We start from the raw sequence: 25,223 nt of genomic DNA on the forward strand, positions 1-25,223 counted from the left end.
ATTGACCCCGGGCTCCTGCCATGTGGAACCGGGTTCCAGTTCTGCTTCACTTCTCTCCTTTCTTTCATGCAATGTTTCAGAACTGCGTGTCACTGACGATTGTTCCTCTTGTAGCCTCTGTTCTCTCTGTTCATACATGAAATGTATGTAGATATGAGAAACTGTCTGTCCTGTCTCCTTCTCTTTCTGTCCCCTCACCCCAACCGGAACAGCAGAAAGCTACAGCTGAATTGAATTGAATTGAATTGAATTGAATTGAATTGAACTGAATTGAAGTGAATTGAATTGAATTGAATTGAATTGGCCCACAGTAAGGAAAATCTGATGTTAATTTTTTTAGGTTTAACTTTGAATCCTTGGGACCTCACAAGAGGGACCCCAAACCCCAGGTTGGAAACCATTGATTTACTTGTTGCTTGATGAATTTATTTGGCTCTTGAGACCCATGATCGTTGAAGTTTTTTGATATTACAACATTTGGTTGCTTTCTGTGTGCCCTTTTTAGTACCGTATTGTCCTGAATATAAGACGACTCTGATTATAAGATGGCCCCTATTTTTCAAATATTTTGTGAAAAAAAAAATGTTGAAGACAATAAAGTTACTCATAAAACAACTTTTTATTGTACAATTATTCTAGGAAAACTCACAACAGAGATAACATTTCATGTGATTTAAGATCAAAAAATGTACTGCAGTATTAAATAAAAAACTAAATTGTCTTTCTCAAAATCTGAGGCTGTGACTCAGCGAATAAGCAACAAATAAGAGCCTCAAAGGTTCAATAACTGCATTTAAATTAAATTCAAATTCAAAAAATTTTATTTGTCCCCAAGGGGCAATTCAAAAGGCACGCAGAGCAGTCAGTGCAACAATGGCATAATAAAATATGTACAGAAATACATTTAAAATTAAAGTGTAGTATCATACTATCATACTAGTATCATACTATACCATACTAGTGCAAATACACTGTCGGTAATCCAACAGTCGGGCGGGGGGGGGGGGGGATGGATTATGAGTTTTAGAGTTGGACTGCCTTCGGTATGAAGGAAGCCCTTCTCTGTCCTGCATGCGGGGCAGCGAAGCCGTCGACCAGAAGGAGCCACTCCAATGCAGAGAAGAGAGCATGTGAGGATCACTGGTGATCCAGTGATCCAGTCTGCATGTCAAATGTTCAGACACTGCAGTTCTGAGAGGCAGTCCTACGGTTCTAGAGCAGACAGGGACAGTCCTCTGCAGACGGGTTCTGTTCTGGAGGCTGATGGAGTAGAACCAACAGGTGATGGAGAAGGTGATGGTCTCTCTATGAAGGAGCAGTAGAATGTCTGGAGAATGTTCTGACTAGGGCTGAACGATATATCGTTATCATATCGATATCAGGATATGAACATTCAGGACATTACCGTATTGGCCCGAATATAAGACGACTCCGATTATAACACGACCCCTATTTTTCAAAGATCATTTTGTGGGAAAAAAAAATACTGAAAACAGGTCACTCATAAAACAGCTTTTTATTATACAATTACTATAAACTCAAAACTCACAACTGAGATAACATTTCTCGAGATATAAAATGAAAAAATATTACTACAGTATTGAATAAAAAATATATTCTCTTTCTCAAAATAAGAAACAATAAGCAACAAATAAGAACCTCAAGGGGTCAAAACTGCATAAATGATGTAAATAACTGTCCAGCTCCTTCAGCTGAATCAGGCTCTGGTGGTGGACATTCCGTCTGTCCGTCTTTCAGAGACGTATTCTCTCTCCCTCTATCAGTCTCTCTGAAGCGTCTCTCAGGACCACGGAAAGCTTTTCTCATAGCGTTAGCATCTGTAGTGTTTTTTCTGTGCTCTCCAATCAGAACGAGGCTCTGCTCCACCAGACCTCCTGGCGGCTTGGCAGTAGTTTGATGACTCTGCTGCGTTGATCACCATCAGTTTAAAGTTGGTATCATAACTTCTCCTCTGTTGTTGCTCAGTTGTCCAGCGTTCAGCCCCTTTGTTCCAGATGATCCGCCACTTTTCATCAGATCATTTGATCTCATTTCATCGCTCCACTCGCTCTCTGCTCAGTGATACTTTGGCGCCATCTAGCGGCGCGGATGCGTATTGACCATCTACCGTAAGTCCGCGATTATAACACGACCCCACTTTTTAGGATGCAATTTCTGGGAAAAAAAACATCGTCTTATATTCGGGCCAATACGGTAGATGAAATATCTGAGGCTGTATTGATTTTCTTGTCTTTTTTTATGACCCCCCAAAAGAATAGTTGAAACAGATAGTTGTGACAGCTGTGCTGTGCTCACCCTCAGGTCTGTGGCCAGAGGAGTGGTACGAAGGAGTGTGTGAGATCGCTACCAAATCACCACTGCTGACGTTTCCCAGCGGAGAGCCGCTACGTTCGGAGCTGCAGTACAACTCTGCTCTGAAGAATGACACAGTCACTCCGGTAAGAGGCGAGGCACACACACACACACACACACACACACACACACACACACACACACACACACACACACACACACACACACACACACACACACAGTTGACATGGCAGCAGCAGTTATTACTCCATCAGTTACCCTAGGTTGGACCTGTTCCCAGTGCGTGACTTCAGCAAGGCAGCCCTTTGTCACTGGTTCTGTTCCTCATTTTTATGGACAGAATTTCTAGGTGCAGCCATGGGTGGGTGGGTGGGTGGGTGGGTGGGAGGGGGGGGGGTTCGGGTTTGGTTTGGTCCGGGATGAGCGGTGGAAAATGGATGAATGGATGGTTACCCTGTTCCCTCTATTGTCGTGTTAGCATGAGCGATAGCTGAGCTGTCAGGACTGTCACAGTGAGTCAGTCTAGTGACTGATACACTCATAAGAATCAGATCAAGATTCATCACTTATTAGCAGGAAGATGCTCTGTAATGGGATGTTAGAGGAGGAAGATGCTCTACAGTCTGTACTGGCTGGCTGTGACTGTGGCGTGGCCCTGCAGGCGGAGCTGAACGACCTGCGCAGCACCATCATCAACCTGCTGGACCCTCCTCCTGAGGTGGCGGCTCTCATCAACAAGCTGGACTTCGCCATGTCCACCTACCTGCTGTCGGTGTACCGGCTGGAGTACATGCGGTGGGTGTATCATCCTCCCTCCACTCTCTGAAGCTTACAGTTACAGGGTAGTTTGTCCATGTTGTTCTGAGAATGTAGTTTCTGTTTTAAGAGATGAACCAAAGCAGTGGAGAAAAACTGTGATGGTTTTTTGATGAAGTTATTATTTAAAGTGCGTATTGAGGTGAGAGCCAAGACTTCTCCGGTGAGATGTAAATGTTCTCACAGTTTTTTTAAACTAAATCTTTGAAGCAGTGTACTCTGCTTTGTTTCGCCGGCACATCTCTTATCATGTGCTTTCCACACTGCTGTGATGCTGTGGACTGACAGGAACCTTAGCAGCACTGGGAAATATTCACAGATTTAATGTGGCAGTGCTTCCTAAAAACACATCAAAGTCAAACCTGGAGTGAAGCCACTGATCTTTTGTTAATCGTGGTCCTTATAAAGCCTCTTTTCCTTCAGCATTGATAAAAATCTGACTTTCTTCCCGTGTGACAGGATGCTTCATTCTCTGGACTCGGATCGCTTCCAGGTCATGTTCAGATACTTTGAAGACCGAGCGATACAGAAGGATAAATCTGGTGAGTCAGAACTACACGTTAAACAACACACTGCTGTAAAGTGTTTGTTTCATGACTGATTATTTATTATGTGTGTTCAGGTATGATGCAGTGTGTGATCGCCGTCAGTGACAAGGTGTTTGAGGTTTTCCTGCAGATGATGGCTGACAAAGTGAGAAAAATTCAACTTTTTGACTTCAGAAATGAATATTTGCAGCATTTCTGTCTTTCATGATTGTCATCTTTATCTTGTAGATAAGATAAGTCGTATTGAGGATACATTTTTTAGCACATGTATCATAAGTTTGGGCAGATGATCTGATATCCACTTACAAAATTGTCCGATGGACTCTATGCACAACTTCACCACTTCCTGAACTTCAGGAGGCTCCTTGTTTCCTGTCTTTCATGATAGAACGAGCTGATTAATGCAGGTGTGTCTGACCTCTGTAACAACTTCAGACACACCTGCATTAATCAGCTCATCCTGTCACGAAAGACAGGAAACAAGAAGCCTCCTGAAGTTCAGGAAGTGGTTGAGTTGTGCATAGAGCCTATTTCTAATGTTTTTGAGATGGAAATGATAAAATATGTGTGAGTTTTTGAGAGTTGAAGGGGTTTCAACTGATGGTTGCTGGACACAGCATCTTGTGTCTTTAAGCTTGAAATCTGTGACTGTCATTTGTTGTCAAAACTTATTCCAATGTTACCCGATCCTTTGTATCACATTAAGTATCTCACAGGGTGTGTTTTTTTCACATTAATGAAGTGAAAAACATGTTCTACTGCATCAACACTCAGTAGCACATCCCCCCAAAACCATAATTTATGCTTTTATACAGACGTAACCAGACCATATGATAAACAACAGAGCGAAATGTGTGTAAAAGTGAAAGACAGTTCCAATTCACTGCACTCAAATTAAAGAATTACACAAACAGGCTCTACCTCTCATCCAAAGTCCCAAAGACTTCATTTTGAACCTCTTTAACCGTGCATCAACACAGTTTCTGAAGGTTTGGGGATGAAAAACCACAAGGTTTCCATTGGAACACTGACCTGAAATCTGAATTCCGTCAATGAATTGATAAAATGTGAAATTTTCCAGGCAAAGACCAAAGCGCACGAGGAGGAGTTGGAGCGCCACGCTCAGTTTCTTCTGGTCAACTTCAACCACATCCACAAACGGATCCGCAGAGTGGCAGACAAATATCTGTCCGGCCTGGCTGAGACGTGAGGGCGCTTCCAAACACACTCTGTAACACACTGCTCACATGCTGACAGAAGCTTTATCAGTGTTTAGGCAGTCCAGGCTGCACTACACTTTCAACCCAAAAAAAAAAAACATTTAGCACAATGTAGATGAGTCCACTTGACATAATTTGTATTATAGTTGAGTAATTCCCAACCAGGGGTCAGCATTTCATTCATTTATTCCAAAAACTACTAGTATTTCTCTTTAAAGTTCCACCTGTATATTGAAAAAAAGGCTAATTAAAACTGTAAAAGTATTGTGAGGGTGTTTAATGTAGATATCCTGTCTCCAACATACACACAGTCCTTAAGCAGTGGCAGAAAAGACGGCGGCGCATCAGGCTGAAGAGAAAGATTGATTCTGTCAAAGAAAGAGAATGTGGCTTCATGGGAGCAACATTAGAGCTGAATTAGAGCCAAATGTGTGAGCTGAGGTCATGATGCCAGAAATCAAGAAGAAGGTTTTGAATGGCGGATTGAATTTGCTCCATGTGGCCTCAGGTTTCCTCACCTGCTGTGGAGCGGCCGTGTGCTGAAGACCATGCTGGACATCCTGCAGACACTCTCGCTGTCCCTCAGTGCTGTAAGTCCACCCAGGAGGCCCAGCTCCCAGCTTCTCATCGTCCTGCCCCACACTGTCAGCTTTCCGTTGTGTTACAGGACATCCACAAAGACCAGCCGTATTACGACATCCCCGACACGCCATACAGGATCACTGTACCGGACACGTACGAGGCCCGAGAGGTGACAAATATCTCCTGCTCTCCTCTCTGTAGCCAGGCCCCTCCACACCTCTCATATGAAAACAATGCTCAGAGCCAATGAAAAGGCAACTTTCTCCAAATGACTCTCAAGGCAGAGCTCAAATGTTCTAACTCTAGTGTGAATGGGTGAAAACAAGACCTGCAAACGATGCTTCTGGTCCTGAGCTCCACAGCCTTAGTGAACAGTAGTTCTGTACATGCTCAATAGACGAACAGTAAGAACAGGGTCTTCTGTCCCAATCTCAGTTCAGATCTTCCTGGTTTCTGCAATTGTAACTTGCGTCAAACAAATCTACCCTTTGAGACATTCACCTTACAGCCTGAGAAAGACCCATATTGTTTTAGAAAAGCTTGAACAATAGGAATAGATTTCTTTGGTTCGGTGACATACAGTGAAAAATCATCAGCATAAAGTGACAATTTAAATTCCATTTTGTCCTTGTTATCCCAGTATGTATGGAAGAAGATCTAAAAGATATAGATAAAGGCACTATAGCAATGACAAGTGAAAGAGCAGAGAGTGGGCAGCCTTGGCAGTTACCACGTGATGGGGGGGAAAATTGATTGCATGCCATTGGTGTGGATACTGGCTTGTGGACAAGTCTTAAGAGGGCGAATCCCTGAAATGAAGACCTCACCTCCTCAGTACCTCAAACGAATTATTATATTCCATCCTATCAAATGGTTTTTCGCTGTCAAGTGTGATAACTTCTGTTGGGTTAATAGGGCCCTTTCGTACCGGCACCGGAGTGATGGCCTAGTGGTAGAGCGTCCGCTTCACAACCGGGAGGTCGGGGGTTTGCATCCCGGCCGGGTCATACCAAAGACCTTAAAAATGGTACCTACTGCCTTCTGGCCAGGTGGTCGGCATATATAGAACAGGGTAGGGGGTCGAACACACCAGAGGTCTGTAGCTTCCACTGCTCACAGTAGTAGCTGTGTGGCCTGGGGTTATGAAACTGACACAACTGCCACCTAACATACTTGTGCATAGGGAGACTTTGACTTTGACTTTTCCACCAGCCGTGACCGTGAAAGCGGGGCCTCACCATCCTTCTGACTTTTTGGGTTTTAAGCAGGAGGTGTCAGAAAAGTTCCCACAGGGAGAACTGGCTTGTGGCGGCCAAGCGTTCATAGCGACGTCGCTTTTGATCCTTGGATGTCGGCTCTTCCTGTCGTTGTGAAGCAGAATTCACCAAGCGGTGGATAGTTCTCCACTAATAGGGAACGTGAGCTGGGATCAGACCAAGAGAGGTTAGTTTGACCCTGCTGAGGGCTTGTAACATCTTGAAGCCCTCTGAGGCAACTGTTGTTGTGATACTGGGCTATACAAAAATAAATTAATTGATTGATTGATGTGTTGTTGCAGTAGTAATCCTGCTCGGTGTTCGGCTTGTAAGTCGAAACAACAGCTGTCCCCGAACTGAAGGCGCAGGGACGTAACGCTCTGGTTCACTGGGGAGAACTCCAACACATGGTGGCTGAGCTGTGGGGCTGTAAGCAGTCCCACTCCAGCCCTCCGCCTCTCACCACGGCAACGCCAGAGCAGTGGAGAGTCCAGCCTTCTGGGGTTGGCTTCCAGAGCCCAGACTGTGTGTGGAGGTGAGCCCGACTACATGTAGCCGGTACCTCTAACCTCCCTCACACACTGTATGCTGGATGATTCCTGGACCATCACCTGGTCTGAGAGTCTCAGTGCAGCTCGAGGAATGGCCTGATCGGCACTGTCGTGGTGTAGCGGTGATCCAGGATGTTCTCCTCTCTGCTCGGGTGTTTAATTAACTGTCTGTATTTGTGGAGCTTGTGTGTGAGACTACATTTGTTAAAGTCCCCAAGCACAATAACAAATGAGTCCGGGTAGCTCCGCTCCACATTCAGCACCTGGTCTGCGAGTGCACGCTCTGCTTTATGCACGTCCGCCAATGCAGCGATGTATACATGAAGAGTTGGAGTCCTGCCAGCTGCAGTGCAGAGTCTGGAGTAGTTTCGCAGCCACGTCTCCGTGAAGCACAACAGAGAAGTAGCTGAATCAACAGCTGAAGTTCGTCCATTTTAATTCCCAGAGAGCGCACGTTGGGGAGAAATACTCCAGGTAGCGGTATGCGCCTTCCCCGCCTCTGAAGACGCTCCAGCATGCCCACCCATCTGCCTGTCCTCCGGCGCTTCAGAGCCAGCGCACCTCTGAGTATTATGGCCAATAAATCCACCGAAGATTTGATAATCGCGGGAAGAAGGTCGTCAGGGGTCGTTGATATGATGTTCATGAGCTCTTGTCTGGTGTAAGAGGTCCCAGAATGCAAGATAAAAACAAAATTAAAGTGATAGTTCGGGATTCTTGACATGAATCTGTATAGCATCCCAGTCAGCAGTGTTTTGCATTCACACAGACTGACCCCTGACCCCTGACCCCTGACAGCGTCCAGTGAGCGGAGATCCTGTCCGGTTTAGGTCCAGACGAAAGTAGTCCGGCAAGTTTGCTGGGGCCCGGAAAATAAGGCGTTTTTCTTCTCAAACTTTCATGTGTTCGAAAGAGTGATATATTTGCATCACAGAAGCATTTATCAGGAAAAAGTCAGACCTCGTAAACGCTGGGCACTATTTTCTCTCCCTTCATATCACTCCGCACTGCTTCCAGCTGGAGCAAACTTTACTAGCGGTAAACAAAGTGAAACCAGCACGGCTGCCAGCTGGAGGTGGTTCCAGCTTTCATGTGTATATATATATATATATATACATATATGTATATTAGGGCTGTCAAATGATTAAAATTTTTAATCAGATTAATCAGCTTACAAATTAATTAATCATGATTAATCACAAATAATTGCAATTTTCAACGATGTGTGAAATATGCCCTTTTTTTCCTGTATTGCATTAACAAAAAAAAACTACAGGACATGATTATATATATTTAACACGTGATGTGTTTTATATTTAAGGCTCCAAATAAAACAAATATTCAAAAAACTAAAACATGCACACCATAACATAATGTGTGTGTGTGTGCAGTGTATTTGTACATGCTCCACGTGTCACCGCACCACTCTGCTTGTCACCGCACCGCGCGTGACCGCGTCGCTCTGCGCATCACCGCACCGCGCGTCACCGCACCGCTCTGCGCATCACCGCACGTCACCACACCGCTCTGCGCGTCACCGCGCGTCACCACACCGCTCTGCGCGTCACCGCACCGCGTGTCACCGCACCGCGCGTCACCACACCGCGCGTCACCACACCGCTCTGCGCGTCACCGCACCGCGTGTCACCGCACGTCACCACACCGCGCGTCACCACACCGCTCTGCGCGTCACCACACCGCTCTGCGCGTCACCGCACCGCTCTGCGCGTCACCGCACCGCACGTTGTGTGAAAAAACGGTGTTGTGGCCCTTGTGCGTTTTTTGACATAGGATTTTAAGAAACATTCATGAGAGTTTTATCATTCAGAAAAACGAGCTGTGAAATGTTTATCATCTCTGAACTTGATGCGTCTTTGTGCCTCCAGAGCATCGTGAAGGATTTTGCTGCTCGTTGTGGAGAAATCCTGAAAGAGGCGATGAAGTGGGCTCCATCTGTGACCAAATCCCACTTGCAGGTACGAGGTCCTCAGAGCTGCCATTACAAGACGGATGGATCAGTGTGTGTGCTGCTCAGTGCATGTGTTTGCTCTCAGGAGTATCTGAACAAGCATCAGAACTGGGTGTCGGGCCTGTCGCAGCACACCGGCCTGGCCATGGCCACGGAGAGCATCCTGCATTTTGCCGGCTATAACAGGCAGAGCACCACACTCGGAGTGAGTCTCTTCAACCTGCTGCCTAACTTTCACAGCACCTTTACACAAACCTGCCCTGTCCACACCGAGCCAAAACGGTCATATTTTACAAAACGAATTGCGTAAAGATGGAGTCAGCAAAAAAAAAGAAAACTGCGTCCACATTAGTGAACTGAAGACGCATGTAAACGCTGTAATACATAACCACGCCCACTGGCGGCGCTGCAGTGCAATAATAGTTGGGCAATGCGCATGCGTATAAAAACGCGTTGTACTCACGTTGCATGGTAAACAAACGCAAAAGATGGTGACCTCCTTGCTGCTCACGGTGGTGGTGTAGCAGACGGAGATTCTGCATCAATAGCCATAAAAGGGAAGTGAGCTTCTGAAGCACGTACACGATGCTGTAGAGCGCCATTGTTGTTGTGTTTCTGTCGGACTTCCGCGCATGCGCCCTGTTGTAGAGGCGCGATGACGCAATCCTCTCAATAAAAATATGCGGCAAAGGTATAACAGCGGAGACGTCTCAGGCGCGTCTTCAGATTTTTCCTCTCTGGGACCGGGCTTCAAACTTTGTGGTTTTCAGAGCGCTGTGACGCCGGCTCCGTGTGGACGACGGGTGACTCAGTACAAACACTTGTGCGGACTTGTCTGAGCTTGGCTCCGTGTGGACAGGGCCTGAGAAGACTGCTGGCAAAGTCACAGTCAGCTTGATCTTTAATTCTGCTGGACACACAAGACACACAGAAGAAAGGGATTCTCTTCTCATTTTCCCTCCTACAGTGTAGGCATACATCACCCACAATAACAAATGAACAACATCGACAAAAATAGATTAAAAATAAGAAAATAGAGAAGACAGAGTAGAAAAAGACTGTTTTATATGAGATGTGTGTGTTATTTTATTAATTCCACCTGCAGAAAATCACAACAATTGACAGAAATACCTTGTTAATGGAAAACTTTTTCATTTTCCACCTCATACAAAGCAAGCTACTGGTTCCTGTTTTTTATGGTAAATGATCTACACTTCTATAGTGCTTTTCCTCTGCGTTAATAGACCCCAAAGCGCTTTACACTGCATTAACACATCTAACCAATCGCACTCACATTCACACACCAGTGGAGGCGGCCGCCATGCAAGGCGCTCAGTCCATCCATTGGTCGTGGGTTTCATTCTGGGGTTTGGGAAGCTTTCGGCGTGTGCTTGGTTTCCAGAGCATCTTTTGACTTGGTGACTGAGTCTTGACTCTTCTCTGGCCTTCCAGTCCACTCAGCTGACTGAGCGACCGGCCTGTGTGAAGAAGGACTACTCAAACTTCATGGCCTCTCTCAACCTCAGGAACAGATACGCCGGAGAGGTGACACCATGTTCAGGACTCCAGGATGTGGGTGAGCGCCTGCTGATGGCGCTGATGCTCCTCCCCTCTCTGTCCTGTGGCAGGTGTCCGGTATGATCCACTTCGCCCAGGCGGTGCGGGGCCAGTCCGACCTGAGCCGCCTGATGATCAAGCAGATGGGAGAAGCTCTGGACTCGGCTCAGCCCGAAGCTTTCACCGAGGCCATGTTCAAACTGGCGGCGCTGCTCATCAGCACCAAAGGTGGAAGCTCTTCCTCTCTGAACAGACGGTGGGCGTGTCTCTGGGCCGTGGTGTGACCGTTGCGTCTTTACCCTCGTTTGGCGTGCAGACTGCGACCCTCAGCTCCTGCACCACCTCTGCTGGTCTCCTCTGAAGATGTTCACGGAGCACGGCATGGAGACGGCCATCGCCTGCTGGGAGTGGCTACTGGCAGCTCGCACGGGCGTGGAAGTGCCGGTACACACTCCGGTTTTTTATAATGTTCTCATCAGTGTGTTTGTTATGCATCCATCAGACTGGCTCATCTCTGACATCAGTCACAATACAGACACACACAAAATAACCAGTATTGACCCTCACAAATCCGATTATTTTAAACATTACTTGATCATGAGACACAGGGATACACACAATGGTGACAAGAATACTGACAGCTAATACTAAAACACATGGAATATCATGCCAAAGAATAAAAAGAGACAAAAAATTAGCTAGGTAAGGCTCAAAACATGAACGTCTAAACACCATCAGAGGGACAGCACTAAAAATACCATCAAAGACAGAAAAGGAGTCCAAAGAAACAGAGAACAGCGCAGAGTGTTAACTAATAACTAAACTAAATAATAATAACAGGCTGTCACACCACCGCCCTGACCTCCAGGCTCACCTCACACTGATCTATGGGTAGAGGGCTGTTTGATGGACAGATCACAGCAGCTGTTTTTAAATGGTTTCAAACCCAACCCACAGCTCTTAAAAACAAGTCTTAGATAGAGATGCAGCCATAGAGCCCTGATCATAGAGCAGGTAGAAATGATCAGAAAAAGACAGCATTGGACCACAGAGAGACTGAGAGTGAGCAGGATGAGCCGAGGCCCTGAGGTTGAGCTCGATGTGTCTTGTGGTTGCAGTTCATGCGGGAGATGGCGGGTGCGTGGCAGATGACGGTGGAGCTGAAGATGGGTTTGTTCTCGGATGCTCAGGTGGAGGCTGACCCCCTGGCTGCTTCAGAGGAGAGTCAGCCCATCCCTTGTCCTCCAGATGTGACCCCTCACCACATCTGGATTGAGGTCCAATTAAAGAGGACATAAAATCCTTTTCCAGCGTTGCTGGTCCCTCTTCATCCTAAATCCACTTTCTCCTCTTCTAGTTCCTCGTTCAGAGGTTCGAAATCGCAAAGTACTCCAGTGCGGACCAGGTGGAGATCTTCGGCAGCCTGATGCAGCGTTCGCTGTCCCTGAATGTGGGTGGGGCGAAGAGCAGCCTGAACCGCCACGTGGCTGCCATCGGGCCTCGGTTCAGGTACCCGTCACACACAGACTGTGCTTCATAATAAAAGTTTATAGGAGGAGAACTTCCCTTTCAGCACCATGTAACCATGGACAGGCGTTTCAGGCTGAAATACCACCTGCAGTGCAGAAGACTTTTTCCATTGTCGGTGAAAACCAGTTTCCAACCTGAGCAGCGAATAATTAGATTGCAAAATTATTCACCGAATGTCATCATAGTGGCCGAATATTTGGATGTTTGGGACCAGCCCTACCTATGTCCTCCACGGACAGGGCTGCCAGGCACCCTGTGACCCCCCTCCACTTGCCCCGGGCATCGGTCACCTACCCAGCATGCCGAGTCCCATCTGGGCAGGAAGGATCCCCCGTTCCCCCGCTCTTCTTTGACATGGTCGTATGAATTGTGTTGAGAGACCAGCTGATGAATTTCATGGTTGATAATTTGGTTTGTTCAAAAAAACCAAGGCAGCAGCAAGCAAGCAGGCAAGAGGGACGGAGAAGCAAAGTGGGAGCGATAGAAAAAGCGTCCACCTCCTGCGAGGGACCAGGGGGACCATTTGAAAATAATAAAGAAGTCTCGGCAAGATATTCATTTTCAGTAAGACAATCCTCCCCAACAAAGACAATGATGGATATGTCCACCTGTCTAGATCATCCCTGATGCGTTTTAAAAAAGGCTCAAAATTAGCCTTGTAGAGTCCTTCTAGTGTTGGGGTAATTGAAATCCCCAAGTAAGTGAAGCCTTGAGGTGACCGGTTGAATGGCGATGGGGCGTGGCACTGGGAATTACCTAGGGGCATGACCTCTGATTTAGAAAAAATTATTTTGCACCCTGAGAATTCACTAAAGTGATTTATTATTCCTAAGACAGCAGGTACAGAAGTCTGTGGGTTAGTTAAAAAAAGTAAAATATTGTCAGCATATAAAGCTATTTTGTGATCTTTTTAGCCAGCAGAAATCCCAGTGATATCTGGGCTGTTCCTTATAGCTTCAGCAAGAGGTTCTATAACTATAGCGAACAGCAGCGGGGACCGGGGGCAGCAGCCCTGTCCAGTGCCCCCGCCCAGGGGGAAATAAGAAGTCTGCCCATTAATGCTAACAGCTGCAAGTGGTTTATTGTAGAAAAGTTTAACCCAGCGGCACAATGTGTCTCCCAGCCCAAAGATTTCACGAGCAGAAAAAGAAAAGGCCACTGGACTAAGCTGATCACCATGCCGGTCAGTTTCTGATGGTGCAACAACTGGAAAACATTCACAGTTTTTCTCAGGTGTTCACACCAAAGCATTTGGGTCGACCTAAATGACGTGGTGGATCCGGGAGCCACAGTGTGAACACCTTTTTCACGTTGGGTCGACCTAGTTTTGGGTCCAGCCGGGCCACCTCGAGGAGGAGGTCCGGGGTCGACCCCGGCTCCATCTAGATGCAGTGAGAACACGGTCGCTCCCTTCGTCGAGCCAACTTCCCTCGTTTGCCGCACTTTTGTCCGTGTGAGGCTTCCGTAGCGCACAACACGAACTGAGCACGCACTTCCAGCATGGCGGAGAGTTTGTACTTCCTTCTGAAAGTCAGCGATTTGTACGGCCTGCAGGAAAATCATGTGCAGCAGAACAGCCGTTCCGGCTGCGGTCCGTCTACAGAACGGAATCACTGTGCTGCGGTGATTCCAGGGAACCCAGAGCCTCCAGTTTCATAATAGTTTTTTTTAGTTCTTGTCTGTGTTCATCTGTTAGTTTAGGTAGACTGAGTCTCGACATGAATTCATCAGTCAGATTCTGCACTGCTGGGGGTGCCTCACTAGTGTAGAGCTTACTCTACAAGTCCCTTAGCACCCTGGTCATATTGTTTGTGTCAAATTTACTTGAACCATTTGTGTCTTTAATAGATGAAATTGTCTGAGAGTCACTTCTGTTTACTGATCGTGCAGCTTATTCATTCGGTTTATTGCAGTACTCATATAGCCTGCATTTGGCGACCCCAGTACTTTGTTCAGCTTTATGGGTGAGCAGAGCATTTAAAGATGTTTTTATGGCCAGCATGGCCTTCACATCAGCCTCAGACGGATATTTAGCGGATGTCTTTCAAGGCTGGATAGCTCACCCTCTAGTTTCATTTGGGCTTCCAGAGATTTGCGTTTTTTACTTTTTGTATAGGAGATAATCAGGCCCCTGGAATACACTTTACAAGTTTCCCACAATGCTGAGGGGGAAATATCAGGTGTTCTATTTATGGAATAGAAAATTTTAAATTCTGACTTTAAAATATGAGACAAATTTGGGATCACTCAGTAGATGTGGATTAAATCTCCAACAGTTAGTAGAACCTTGGTTTCCATCAAACATCAGTTGCAGAAATACTGGGCTGATCAGAAACAGAAATAACTCCTATTTAACAGACACCACAGATGACAGCATCCGCTTAGGGACAAAAAGGAATCTATCCTGGAGCTGGTTCTTTTAAAATCCACCAGAATACAGGAAGTGCCGTCTAAATTCTTGAGAATTCCTCTGAGGAGGACCTGTGTGCAGCCCGTGACCCCGGTGCATCAAAATAAGATCTGCAGTGATTTCAACAGAAAAATAATTCAGTCAAAGGAATGTTTGGCTTTAACCCCTGGCTTATATGCAAAGATACATCTCGGGATGGTCTGTTCCTGATGAGACTTAGCACCAAGGCAAGGTTTCTTTTAGGGCTCCACGATAAACTGTTAAAAATCCCATCCTGACTCACACCACAGACTGATGTCACATCTAGACTCAGCCATTCTGAGAGTTTCTATCACCAGCTGCAACACAAACAGAGGCCGTTCCTCTCCTCTCAGTACAGCTGACTGAATCAAGCTGAATCAAGCTGTGTGATGATGTGACGATGAGGAGTGTGTTTGTGTGCAGGCTGCTCACTCTGGGTCTGGCTCTGCTTCATTCGGATGTCGTCACCAACGCCACTGTTCGAAACGTGCTGCGAGAGAAGATCTACTCTACGGCCTTCGATTACTTCAGGTACTCATGGTGAACCCACAGAAGACTTTTTACCAGCCCATCCAGTGTTTCAGCTTTCAGTGCATTTTGTCTGATAACTTAGAAGAAAACAACCTTTAAGTAGAGGCACTTTTGTAAACTGCTTTGACTCTGTATAAATGGAAAACACAACTTTTTTTTTGTGCTTTTTGCCTTTATAGTTTTTTTTTACCGCTCACTCTTTAGACTTTAACAGCTGTTCTCCAGTGAAGCGAACATTTTACTACAGCATGATGATGGAGGAAAGCTGCAGAAGAAGTGGCCTCAGATCAGTTTAACTTACTGGCACCTTAAAGCCAGTGTGTGGCTTCCAGAGGAAGGTTTCCCTTATGTGTTTTCAGGTGAAAGGCACAGCTTTTCTAGCATTTTGAGTGTCTGTTTATATGACAACAGACCTCAGAGCCACTGAAAAGACCACTTTTTGAAAATGGTCTGACTTTGTCCTCTGTGGAAATGGAGGAAGACAACTTTTCTGAATCACTGCTACATGAGCTCCACATCCACAGTAAACCATTCTTCTGCTCATGCTCAGTAGACGGACAACCAGAACATTGTTTTCCTCCAGAGTATCTTGACTCCTGGTCCTGGTCCTGCTCCCAGTCCAGATCCTCCTGGGCTCAGAAGCTTTAGAGCTGACAGTCACTGTAACAAGAAACCAGCTTGGTGTTCTGTCCATATGAATGTCTGAGTTCTCCTTTGTTAATGTTCAGAGTGTGTTGTTCTCTGGTTTCATTACAAAAACCAACAACAGCACCAACTAGTGGACCACTATGGACGTTACATCTTTCTCAACAGTTCTTTCATTTCTGTGTTAACGGACATTCTTTTCAAAATGTTGCTGTGTAAAGGCTAAACTTTTCTGACACGGAGACAGAAAAACAATGCATTGTTGTTTTAAATGTCCGCTCTGGACCGGGTGGACCCCTGCTGTGTTCTGGTCTGGGCGTGGAACCGCCTCCCAGGCTCTCACCCTCTGGTCCTGTCGTTGCAGCGTGTCTCCCAAGTTTCCCACCCAGGGCGACAAGCGTCTCCGCGAAGACATCTGCATCATGATCCGCTTCTACGCCAGCATCCTGTCCGACAAGAAGTACCTGGCCGCGTGCCACCTGGTCCCTCCCGGTGAGCTTGGTACTACCCCGGCCCCGAGCACTCTCTCTGCGGGGATATTCGGATCGCTTATCGTGTCCAGCACTTCTCCGATTTCTATCCTAAGTAAGCCTAAAGCGGTGGAGCTCGGCCTGCGCCGCTGCAGGGGCATGCTTTTACGCCCGACAAATTGAAGAGCGCTTCCTCCTCACAGTGCTGCTCATGCATGTGCCACGCATCGAGCGTTTATCCATTCTACTCTATTATTCTGCTCAAGCCTCCAGTCTCTCCTGACGTGAGAGAGGATGTTTAACGGACCCACTGAGCACAGACCGCCCCCAGATGATAGAAAAGAAGTCAAATGTTACACTAAACAACAAAACAGAATAAACCGCCCACCAACAGATGGTGCACAGCCACACAGAGACATAAAGTGACCACGAACTCACAGACCAAAAATGATTATGAACACATTTATTTATTTAAACCACAGAAATGTGTGCATGTTTCATGTTCAACAGGTCAGAATGATAATGACATGAAGAGCTGCATTTCTGCAGAAGAGATACAAAATAACAAAGATGGTCTGAAAAATGACAGGACTGTCCTTAAAAGAGTTCTTGTTAAAAAAAGGTAGACAAGCATAACAAAGACAAACACACAACGAAACTCACAATGTCTTCATCAAACCAGTATGACCATAATAAAGATGCAAATAACCTTGTCACACACACAAAGAAACATAAAACAATGACAGACAAAATGTTCACACACTAATAAAAATGAACACATTATAGAAAATTTAACAAAGACTCACAAAATCAACATAAAAACAACGCAAAAAAAATATCCTCAAGGCACTAAAATCATCACATACAAAAACCCCACACAAGTAACACAGTCATGAAGAATCCAGACAGGAGTAAAGTAATGACAGAATGACAAAAGAAAGAGTCGTTTGAACATGCAGACCTGAACAGTGTAGATGTTCACTTGTGTAAATGTTACCGGTGTGACCAGCTTTCACTCAGGAAATCCAGATCTCCACTTTACTTTCAAATAAAATAAATGACAAAATGTATGGCTGGACAAGCAGCCACTAAATAATACAATAAGTAGCGTATTAAATATAGTACGACTCTGATTATAAGATGACCCCTATTTTTCAAACATCATTTTGTGAAAATAAAAATCTGTTGAAGACAATAAGGTTACTCGTAAAAGAACTTTTTATTGTAGAATTATTCTAAACTCAAAAACTCACAACAGAGATAACATTTCATGTGATTTAAGTTAAAAAAAACTACTGCAGTATTAAATAAAAAATATATTCTCTTTCTCAAAATAAGCAACATTAAGCAACAATTAAGAACCTCAAAGGTTCAATAACTGCATTAATACAAATAACTTTATAACCATCAAATTCACGTTCTATTTAACTTCATGAACATTAATAATTCAGCCTCCTGGATGCTGGGTTCAGTCTGGCCTGTAGAGAACAGTTCTTCAGAGAGAAAGCAGCAGGTTTCAGCTGCTCTGAGCTTTTATTACTTTCTCCTGAAGGCTGTAAAACTGAAACAAACCAGAAACATAGAAGTGAACAAACACACAAGATGGATCACAACGTACATCACTGTCTAGAAACACAACAAGTCAGTATTTAAAATCAAAGCTGCTAGCTCAATGCTAACTATTAATGGAAATGCCATTAACATGCTAACGGAATTAGCATCTGCGCTGAAACTGCAAAAGGACTCCCTTGAAAAAGAGGTTGACTTTCCTGGCTAAATAAAGGTTAAATAACAAACTCACAAGTATCAGTTTCACCTCTATCCTGAACATCAACTAAGTATATCAGAGTACTTACAGGCAGATATTTGCGATGATCCTTAGAAAAACAAACACCAGCCACACTGCTCAGTCTTCAGTCCCATGTTCAGTGTGGTCACTGTGAAGCAGCTGTGAGGAAAAAGCACAGATTTGTTGCGGTGTTAAGATGCATGGTTCCTCATGTCGTCAGCCATACCAGACCGCCCCCCCCCCCTCCGACCGACCGCTCCACCCATCCACCCACCCACCGGGCTTCGAAGGAAGACTGCTGCCCCTCCTCCTCCTCCTCTTCATCCCTGAGGAAACACATGTCGTCCACCCCACACACATCCAAGCTCCTGGAGGTGGACGGGTCCTCGAAGCACAGATCCCGGATCAGCGCTTCCAGGCCGCCTCCTCATGCCCGCCATGACGCCGGCTTTCAAACGCATGACCATCAGCAGCAGCGGTGCTCCCAGACACCGCTCATCTCGCTCTCCATCCTCCATCCTGTGGATGTTTGCTCACTTCATTCAAGGCTTTTCAATGAACTCAACATGTTGGTCCAGTCTGCAGCTGTCAGAAAACCCTCCCTCTTGGATTTACTTCACATTTCCCACACGTACGCTTTTTTCTGCCCGGTAATTAATATGAAATGGTTAAAGCTTGGCTTTCAGAATTGCTTGGGATTTTTCAGCATTTTCATGTTTTCATGGATTTACTCAGGATTCATAGTGGATATGTGGTAGTCAGGTGCATTCTCCCTGGATTTATGCAGTCTTGGAGCATTTTTAGTGGTTAGACGGTAATCTTTGAGCAGTGCAGTGGAATCATTCTGTACTTGAATATGGGAGTTAACTTGAATTGGTTTATATTTTGAAGTGTTTTGAATTGGTGTAGCCATATTTTTATTGGCTCTGAAGTAAGGCTGCACAATTAATTTAATTTTAATCATCACAGTTTTGGCCATCGCAATTAAATGAACCTGATCGTTGACAATATTCCTATTTAAAATGCGGCTCTGCTGCAAAACCTCTCTAATCAATCACTTCCAATCATCATCCAACCACCAGGGGGCACACGGTGGTTAAGGCTTCATTAAGCAGCCTAAATAATAAGTGCACCCTGCAGACTCCTGTAACTAGGTGGGCGGATGAGAGCGAGTCATGTTGAGAGAAGAAAGTCCGGCAGCCTGGACAGTGAGGAGAACCTGCTGGACTGGAGGGAGGAGCATCACAGGCTCCGCCCACCAGGTTCGTCGCTGGCAAGCACTGATTCATTCCTCTGACAAGCTCCCCGTCAGAGAGTCTTTAGCTCTGGGGAAACGTAGAGACCAAGCGCCAACCTCCGCTCTCAAAACATGAAGATAATGCAGAAGTACAAAAAAAAAAAAAGCTGTAATTCTGGGGAAATTCCAGCAGGGGGCGATGATGTTGGTTTCAAAGAGAGACCGGGTCTCATTAGAACCCTTTTAAAGATGCAGGTTTTCAGAATGTAAATAAACATATAAAGCTCCTGGTTTCAGAACATGTTCTGGTCTCAATCACTAGGTTCTACAGCCAGCTTCGCCACACTCTGATTTTCCCATAAGTCATCTGTTGATTTTATGTTTAGGAGTTAAAGTTTTGCATAAATCGTCCTATCACAGCGCCTCCTCCGTACACGTGATACAGTCTTATGACAGGCTGGACCAATCACATTTTGATCTGGTTTTAAATGTTCAATATGGAGACGTCCTACTGGACTCGCTGAAGTCTTCAGAACGGGATTTCAGAACGCTGTGGGAGACGTCTGTATTTACTGTCTATGGTAGAGACCTGCCTTCACTCGTCTCTCTGCCAGAACATGTTGACAGGCTGGAGTTTCTGGCCAAAAACCTGTCGCCCTAACCGCCTGTCTTTTCTGTATAAACTATTCAATCCTTAGTTCTTGAGTTGCACGTCATGATTGCACTCTGGCATATTTATTCAGTTATCCTTTGGTAAACTTTGAAGGTCCCATATTATGCATTGTTCACTTTGTGAAGAGTTTCTTGTAGCAGTGTGTGTTGCCGTAGCCTCATTAGGAAAACCTATCTGTCTCCTCCCTGTCTTGCTATACCGCATTTTGTGAAAATACCTGCTGAAACGGTCAAGTTTGTGTTTGGCCCACTTATCCTGAAACAAGCGGATTTACTCCTCCCCCTGACTTTGCCCCCACCCTGCCGTTAGCATCAACTCGTGTTAGCAACAGTGCAGTAGCTGTAACAATAACACACAGGAACAAACTACAAACGCATCTGTGACACATGGTATTGTTGACTAATCATTCCAAGACGTCCTGTTAGGAGCCTCTCCTTCTGGGTCAGACTCTGGGTCCAGCTGGTACGAGCCATAGCTTCACAGTCAACAATAGTGTAGTACCGCTAGCGAAAGCTGTGTCCTCTCCCGGAGGGGGGAGGGGGCGTAGACAGACCAAAAACAGGCTCAGAAACAGCCTGTTCTGAGGAGGGCTCGTCAGACCGCTCAAACTCCCAACAAAGGATGAATTTGGGGCAAACAAGCTTAAATACTATGTTTTTGGGCTTCTGAAACAGATATAATAGGACTGGAAAATAGCATCATATGGGACCTTTAAATTCTGTTTTTTCTATTATTAAGCATTTATTCTTTTGTTTCATTTTCCACTGAAAACTGTTCACATATTGTTTTAAAGTCCATCCATCCGTCCATTTTCTACCGCTTATCCGGGGCCGGGTCACGGGGGCAGCAGTCTCAGCAGGGATGCCCAAACTTCCCTGTCCCCAGACACTTCCTCCAGCTCCTCTGGGAGGACCCCAAGGCGTTCCCAGGCCAGCCGAGCGACATAGTCTCTCCAGCGTGTCCTGGGTCTTCCCCGGGGTCTCCTCCCAGTGGGACATGCCCGGAACACCTCCCTAGGGAGTCGTCCAGGAGGCATCCTCGGATTTGGAGGTGCTGATCCTCATCCCTGTCGCTTCACACTCGGCTGTGAACCGCCCCAGTGCATGCTGTAGGTCCGGGTTCGATGAAGCCAACAGGACAACATCATCTGCAAAAAGCAGAGATTATCCTGTGGTCCCCGAACCGGACCCCCTCCAGCCCCTGGCTGCACCGAGAAATTCTGTCCATAAAGATTCTGAACAGAACCGGTGACAAAGGGCAGCCCTGCCGGAGTCCAACATGCACCGGGAACAGGTCCGACTTACTCCTACTCCGGTCCTACAGAGACCGGACGGCCCTTAACAAGGGGCCCCGGACTCCCGGAGCACCCCCCACAAGACACCACGAGGGACACGGTCAAACGCCTTCTCCAAGTCCACAAAACACATTTGGAATGGTTGGGTGAACTCCCACGAACCCTCGAGCACCCTATGGAGGGTCTAGAGCTGGTCCAGTGTTCCAGGACCAGGACGAAAACCGCATTGTTCCTCCTGAATCCGAGGTTTGACTATCGGTCGGATCCTCCTCTCCAGTACCCTGGAATAGACTTTGCTGGGGAGGCTGAGGAGTGTGGTCCCCCTATAGTTGGAGCACATCCTCCGGTCCCCCTTTTTAAACAGGGGGACCACCACCCCGGTCTGCCAATCCAGAGGCACCGTCCCCGACCGCCACGCGATGTTGCAGAGACGTGTCAACCAAGACAGTCCCTGCACATCCAGAGACTTGAGGTACTCAGGGCGAATCTCGCCCACCCCCGGTGCCTTGCCACCGAGGAGCTTACCGACCACCTCGGTGACTTCAGCTTGGGTGATGGACGAGTCCACCTCTGAGACCTCAGCCTCTGCTTCCTCCACGGAAGACGTGGCGACGGGATTGAGGAGGTCCTCAAAGTATTCCTTCCACCGTCCAACAATATCCCCAGTTGAGGTCAGCAGCTCCTCCTCCACTGTAAACAGTGTTGGCGGAGACCTGCTTTCCTCTCCTGAGGCGCCGGACGGTTTGCCAGAATTTCTTCGAGGTCGACCGATAGTCCTCCTCCATGGCCTCCTGAACTCCTCCCAGACCCGAGTTTTTGCCTCCACAACCACTCGGGCTGCAGTTCGCTTGGCCTGCTGGTACCTGTCAGCTGCTTCTGGAGTCCCATGAGCCAACAAGGCTGGATAGGACTCCTTCTTCAGCTTGACGGCAGCCCTTACTTCCGGTGTCCACCACCGGGTTCGGGGGTTGCCGCCACGACAGGCACCGGAGACCTTACGACCACAGCTCTGAGCAGCTGCTTCGACAATGGAGGTGGAGAACATGGTCCACTCGGACTCAATGTCCCCAGCCTCCCTCGGGACATGAGAGAAGCTCTCCCGGAGGCGGGAGTTGAAAACCCTGCTGACAGAGGGTTCCACCAGACGTTCCCAGCAGACCCTCACAACACGTTTGGGTCTGCCAAGTCTGTCCAGTTTCCTCCTCAACCAGTGAATCCAACTCACCACCAGGTGGAGATCGGTCCACAGCTCTGCTCCTCTCTTCACCCGAGTGTCCTTAACATGAGGTCAGAGGTCAGATGACACGACAACAAAGTCGATCATCGACCTCCACCCTAGGGTGTCCTGGTGCCAAGTGCTCAAACATGGTGTTTGTTATGGACAAACTGTGACTGGCACAGAAGTCCAATAACAGAACACCACTTTGGTTCAGGTCGGGGAGGCCGTGCGATCCAATCACCCCCTTCCAGGTCTCACTGTCGCTGCCCATGTGGGCGTTGAAGTCCCCAGTAGAACCATGGAGTCCCCAGTCGGAGCACTGTCCAGCACTCCTCCCAGGGACTCCAAGAAGGCCGGGTACTCTGCACTGCTGTTCGGCCCGTAAGCCGAGACAACAGTGAGGCATCTACCCCCGACCCGGAGGACCAGGGACCAGACCCTCTGGTTCACTGGGGAGAACTCCAACACCTGGCTCTGAGCTGTGAGGCTATCAGCAAACCCACTCCAGCCCACCGCCTCTCACCGCGGGCAACGCCAGAGAAGTGGAGAGTCCAGCCCTTCTCCAGAGGTTGGGTTCCAGAGCCCAGGCTGTGTGTGGAGGTGAGCCCGACTATATCTAGCTGGTATCTCTCAACCTCCCTCACAAGCTCGGGCTCCTTCCCCACCAACAAGGTGACAGTCCATGTCCCTAGAGCTAGTCTCCGTGTCCGGGGATCGGGTTGCCGGGCACCCTGCCATCGGCTGCCACCCAATCCACACTGAGTACATTTACATGCAGCCAATAACTCTATTCAAACCCTTTTCAAGGTCGAAACCCAGTAGCGCGTGGCTATGTAAACACCCGCCAAAACCCGGAAAAGCTCATTTTCGAGATGTTTAAAACCGAAAAAAGACCGCTGGGTTACTCCTTTTCAAACTCGAAAGTGCAGCCTTGCAAACGATATCGAGGAACGGGACATTGTTTTTGGTTCTGCGCATGCTCCATCCGCAATGAATCATGGTCTTTTGAGTCCAGCAACGAGTAGGCGCGAAACTCACTGGAGCAACTCAACCACACTTTTGTCCGTGTGAGGCTTACGTAACGCATGATACGAACTGTTATTCTGAGCGCGCACGTCGCACATGCTTCCTTCTGAAAGTTGGCGATTTGTATGGCCTGCAGAAAAATCATGTACAACAGAACAACCGTTTTGTCTGCGTTCCGTCTACAGAACAGAGTCACCGCAGCAGTCTGCCTCTGCAGTCCAGTGGAGGAGGTTGACAGATCTATCGATCTAGTCCGTAAAAAAACCTGAATCTCGTAGAAAGCAGCCCAAACCTCCATCTCGGTTGAAAATGCACGTTAAAATCGTATTTGTATGATAAAAAAAAACACGTCATAAACACATAATCATTTAATCAACCCATCCAACGTGTTAAAAAAGGAAGCTTGCTTTGGCGGAAATCCCGCCCAATCTGGCAACACAAAGCCGCTCCGGTCAGAGCTGTTTTGTTTTGAGAACACGATGACGTGTGCAGTGGTTTGGAAAGGGAGATCTCGACTGAATGCGCTGACTTGTATATGGGGTAACACTCTCTGTTAAAGCATGTAAACGGGGTGTTCCTAATGTTTCAGAAACCAGATGTTGACCTGAACCCAGATGTTAGCTGCATGTAAACGTAGTCATTGCACCCGGCCCCTACGGTTCCCTCGGCAGGTGGTGAGCCCACCGGAGGTCAGGCCCACGTCGTCCCTTCGGGCTGAGCCCAGCTGGGCCCCGTGGACAAAGGCCCGGCCACCAGGCGCTCGCTTACGAGCCCCAACCCCAGGCCTGGCCCCAGGGTGGGGCCCCGGCTGCACCATACCGGGCGACGTCACGACCTTTGTTGTCTTCCTTCTCATAAGGGCTTTCGAACTGCTCTCAGTCTGGCCCGTCACCCAGAACCTGTTTGCCATGGGAGGCCCTACTAGGGGGCATAAAGCCCCCCGGCAACATAGCTCCTAGGATCATGCGGGCTCTCAAACTCCCCCACCATGATAAGGTGGCAGTTCTAGAGGGAGGGTTTTAAGGTAGTGCAATGAAAATACTGATATTTTTCCTAACATGATGAATAATCATGGCTCATAATCATGATTACAAAATTGATCAGAATAATTTTGATTATCCTGTAGAACATAATCATGCAGCCCTACTATGAAGTAATCCTGGATTACTGTGCACCATTTTAGTGGTTAATTAGTGTGGGTTTGTTTGTGGTTATGTGATAATCCACTGTTTTCACATTTTGGACCCTGGTTTTTCAGCTCATTCATGGTCAGGAAATGTGGGGCAAATCCAAAAGGGTTTTTTTTTCTTGTGCTGATGGAGTGAGATGGAGTATGTGTGTGGTCCGGTCTAACTGGGATGTCTGCCTGCTGACAGATAATCAGGATGCGTCCCTGAACAGCCTGTCTGTGATGAACGCCGCTGACCTCCGCAGCAATGTGGACTCCAGCTCCCGGTCCCAGCAGAGCGGCCAGGGATGGATCAACACCTACCCGCTGTCCAGCGGCATGTCCACCGCCTCCAAGAAGTCAGGTAGCACGTATTT

At 47.1% G+C, this 25,223-nt stretch overlaps 1 protein-coding gene across 4 annotated transcripts in view; it reads left to right on the forward strand.

Annotated features, from left to right (window-relative positions):
- Positions 1-25,223, forward strand: part of pi4kaa (phosphatidylinositol 4-kinase, catalytic, alpha a) — a 103,009-nt gene that overhangs the window by 59,056 nt on the left and 18,730 nt on the right. Inside the window, exons 21-37 of one of the 4 annotated variants that reach the window (XM_030084472.1) lie at positions 2,323-2,459; positions 2,996-3,129; positions 3,610-3,692; positions 3,773-3,843; positions 4,780-4,904; positions 5,427-5,508; positions 5,586-5,669; positions 9,194-9,283; positions 9,362-9,481; positions 10,729-10,821; positions 10,905-11,061; positions 11,150-11,277; positions 11,952-12,110; positions 12,191-12,342; positions 15,218-15,325; positions 16,335-16,555; positions 25,055-25,213. In XM_030084472.1, coding sequence (XP_029940332.1) covers positions 2,323-2,459; positions 2,996-3,129; positions 3,610-3,692; positions 3,773-3,843; positions 4,780-4,904; positions 5,427-5,508; positions 5,586-5,669; positions 9,194-9,283; positions 9,362-9,481; positions 10,729-10,821; positions 10,905-11,061; positions 11,150-11,277; positions 11,952-12,110; positions 12,191-12,342; positions 15,218-15,325; positions 16,335-16,555; positions 25,055-25,213 — 2,103 coding nt within the window. The remainder of the gene's footprint in view (positions 1-2,322; positions 2,460-2,995; positions 3,130-3,609; positions 3,693-3,772; positions 3,844-4,779; positions 4,905-5,426; positions 5,509-5,585; positions 5,670-9,193; positions 9,284-9,361; positions 9,482-10,728; positions 10,822-10,904; positions 11,062-11,149; positions 11,278-11,951; positions 12,111-12,190; positions 12,343-15,217; positions 15,326-16,334; positions 16,556-25,054; positions 25,214-25,223) is intronic. The other 3 variants (XM_030084474.1, XM_030084475.1, XM_030084473.1) reach the window with 3 other exon arrangements.

Source organism: Salarias fasciatus (assembly GCF_902148845.1).
Source record: "Salarias fasciatus chromosome 7 unlocalized genomic scaffold, fSalaFa1.1 super_scaffold_4, whole genome shotgun sequence".
NCBI lineage: Eukaryota > Metazoa > Chordata > Actinopteri > Blenniiformes > Blenniidae > Salarias > Salarias fasciatus.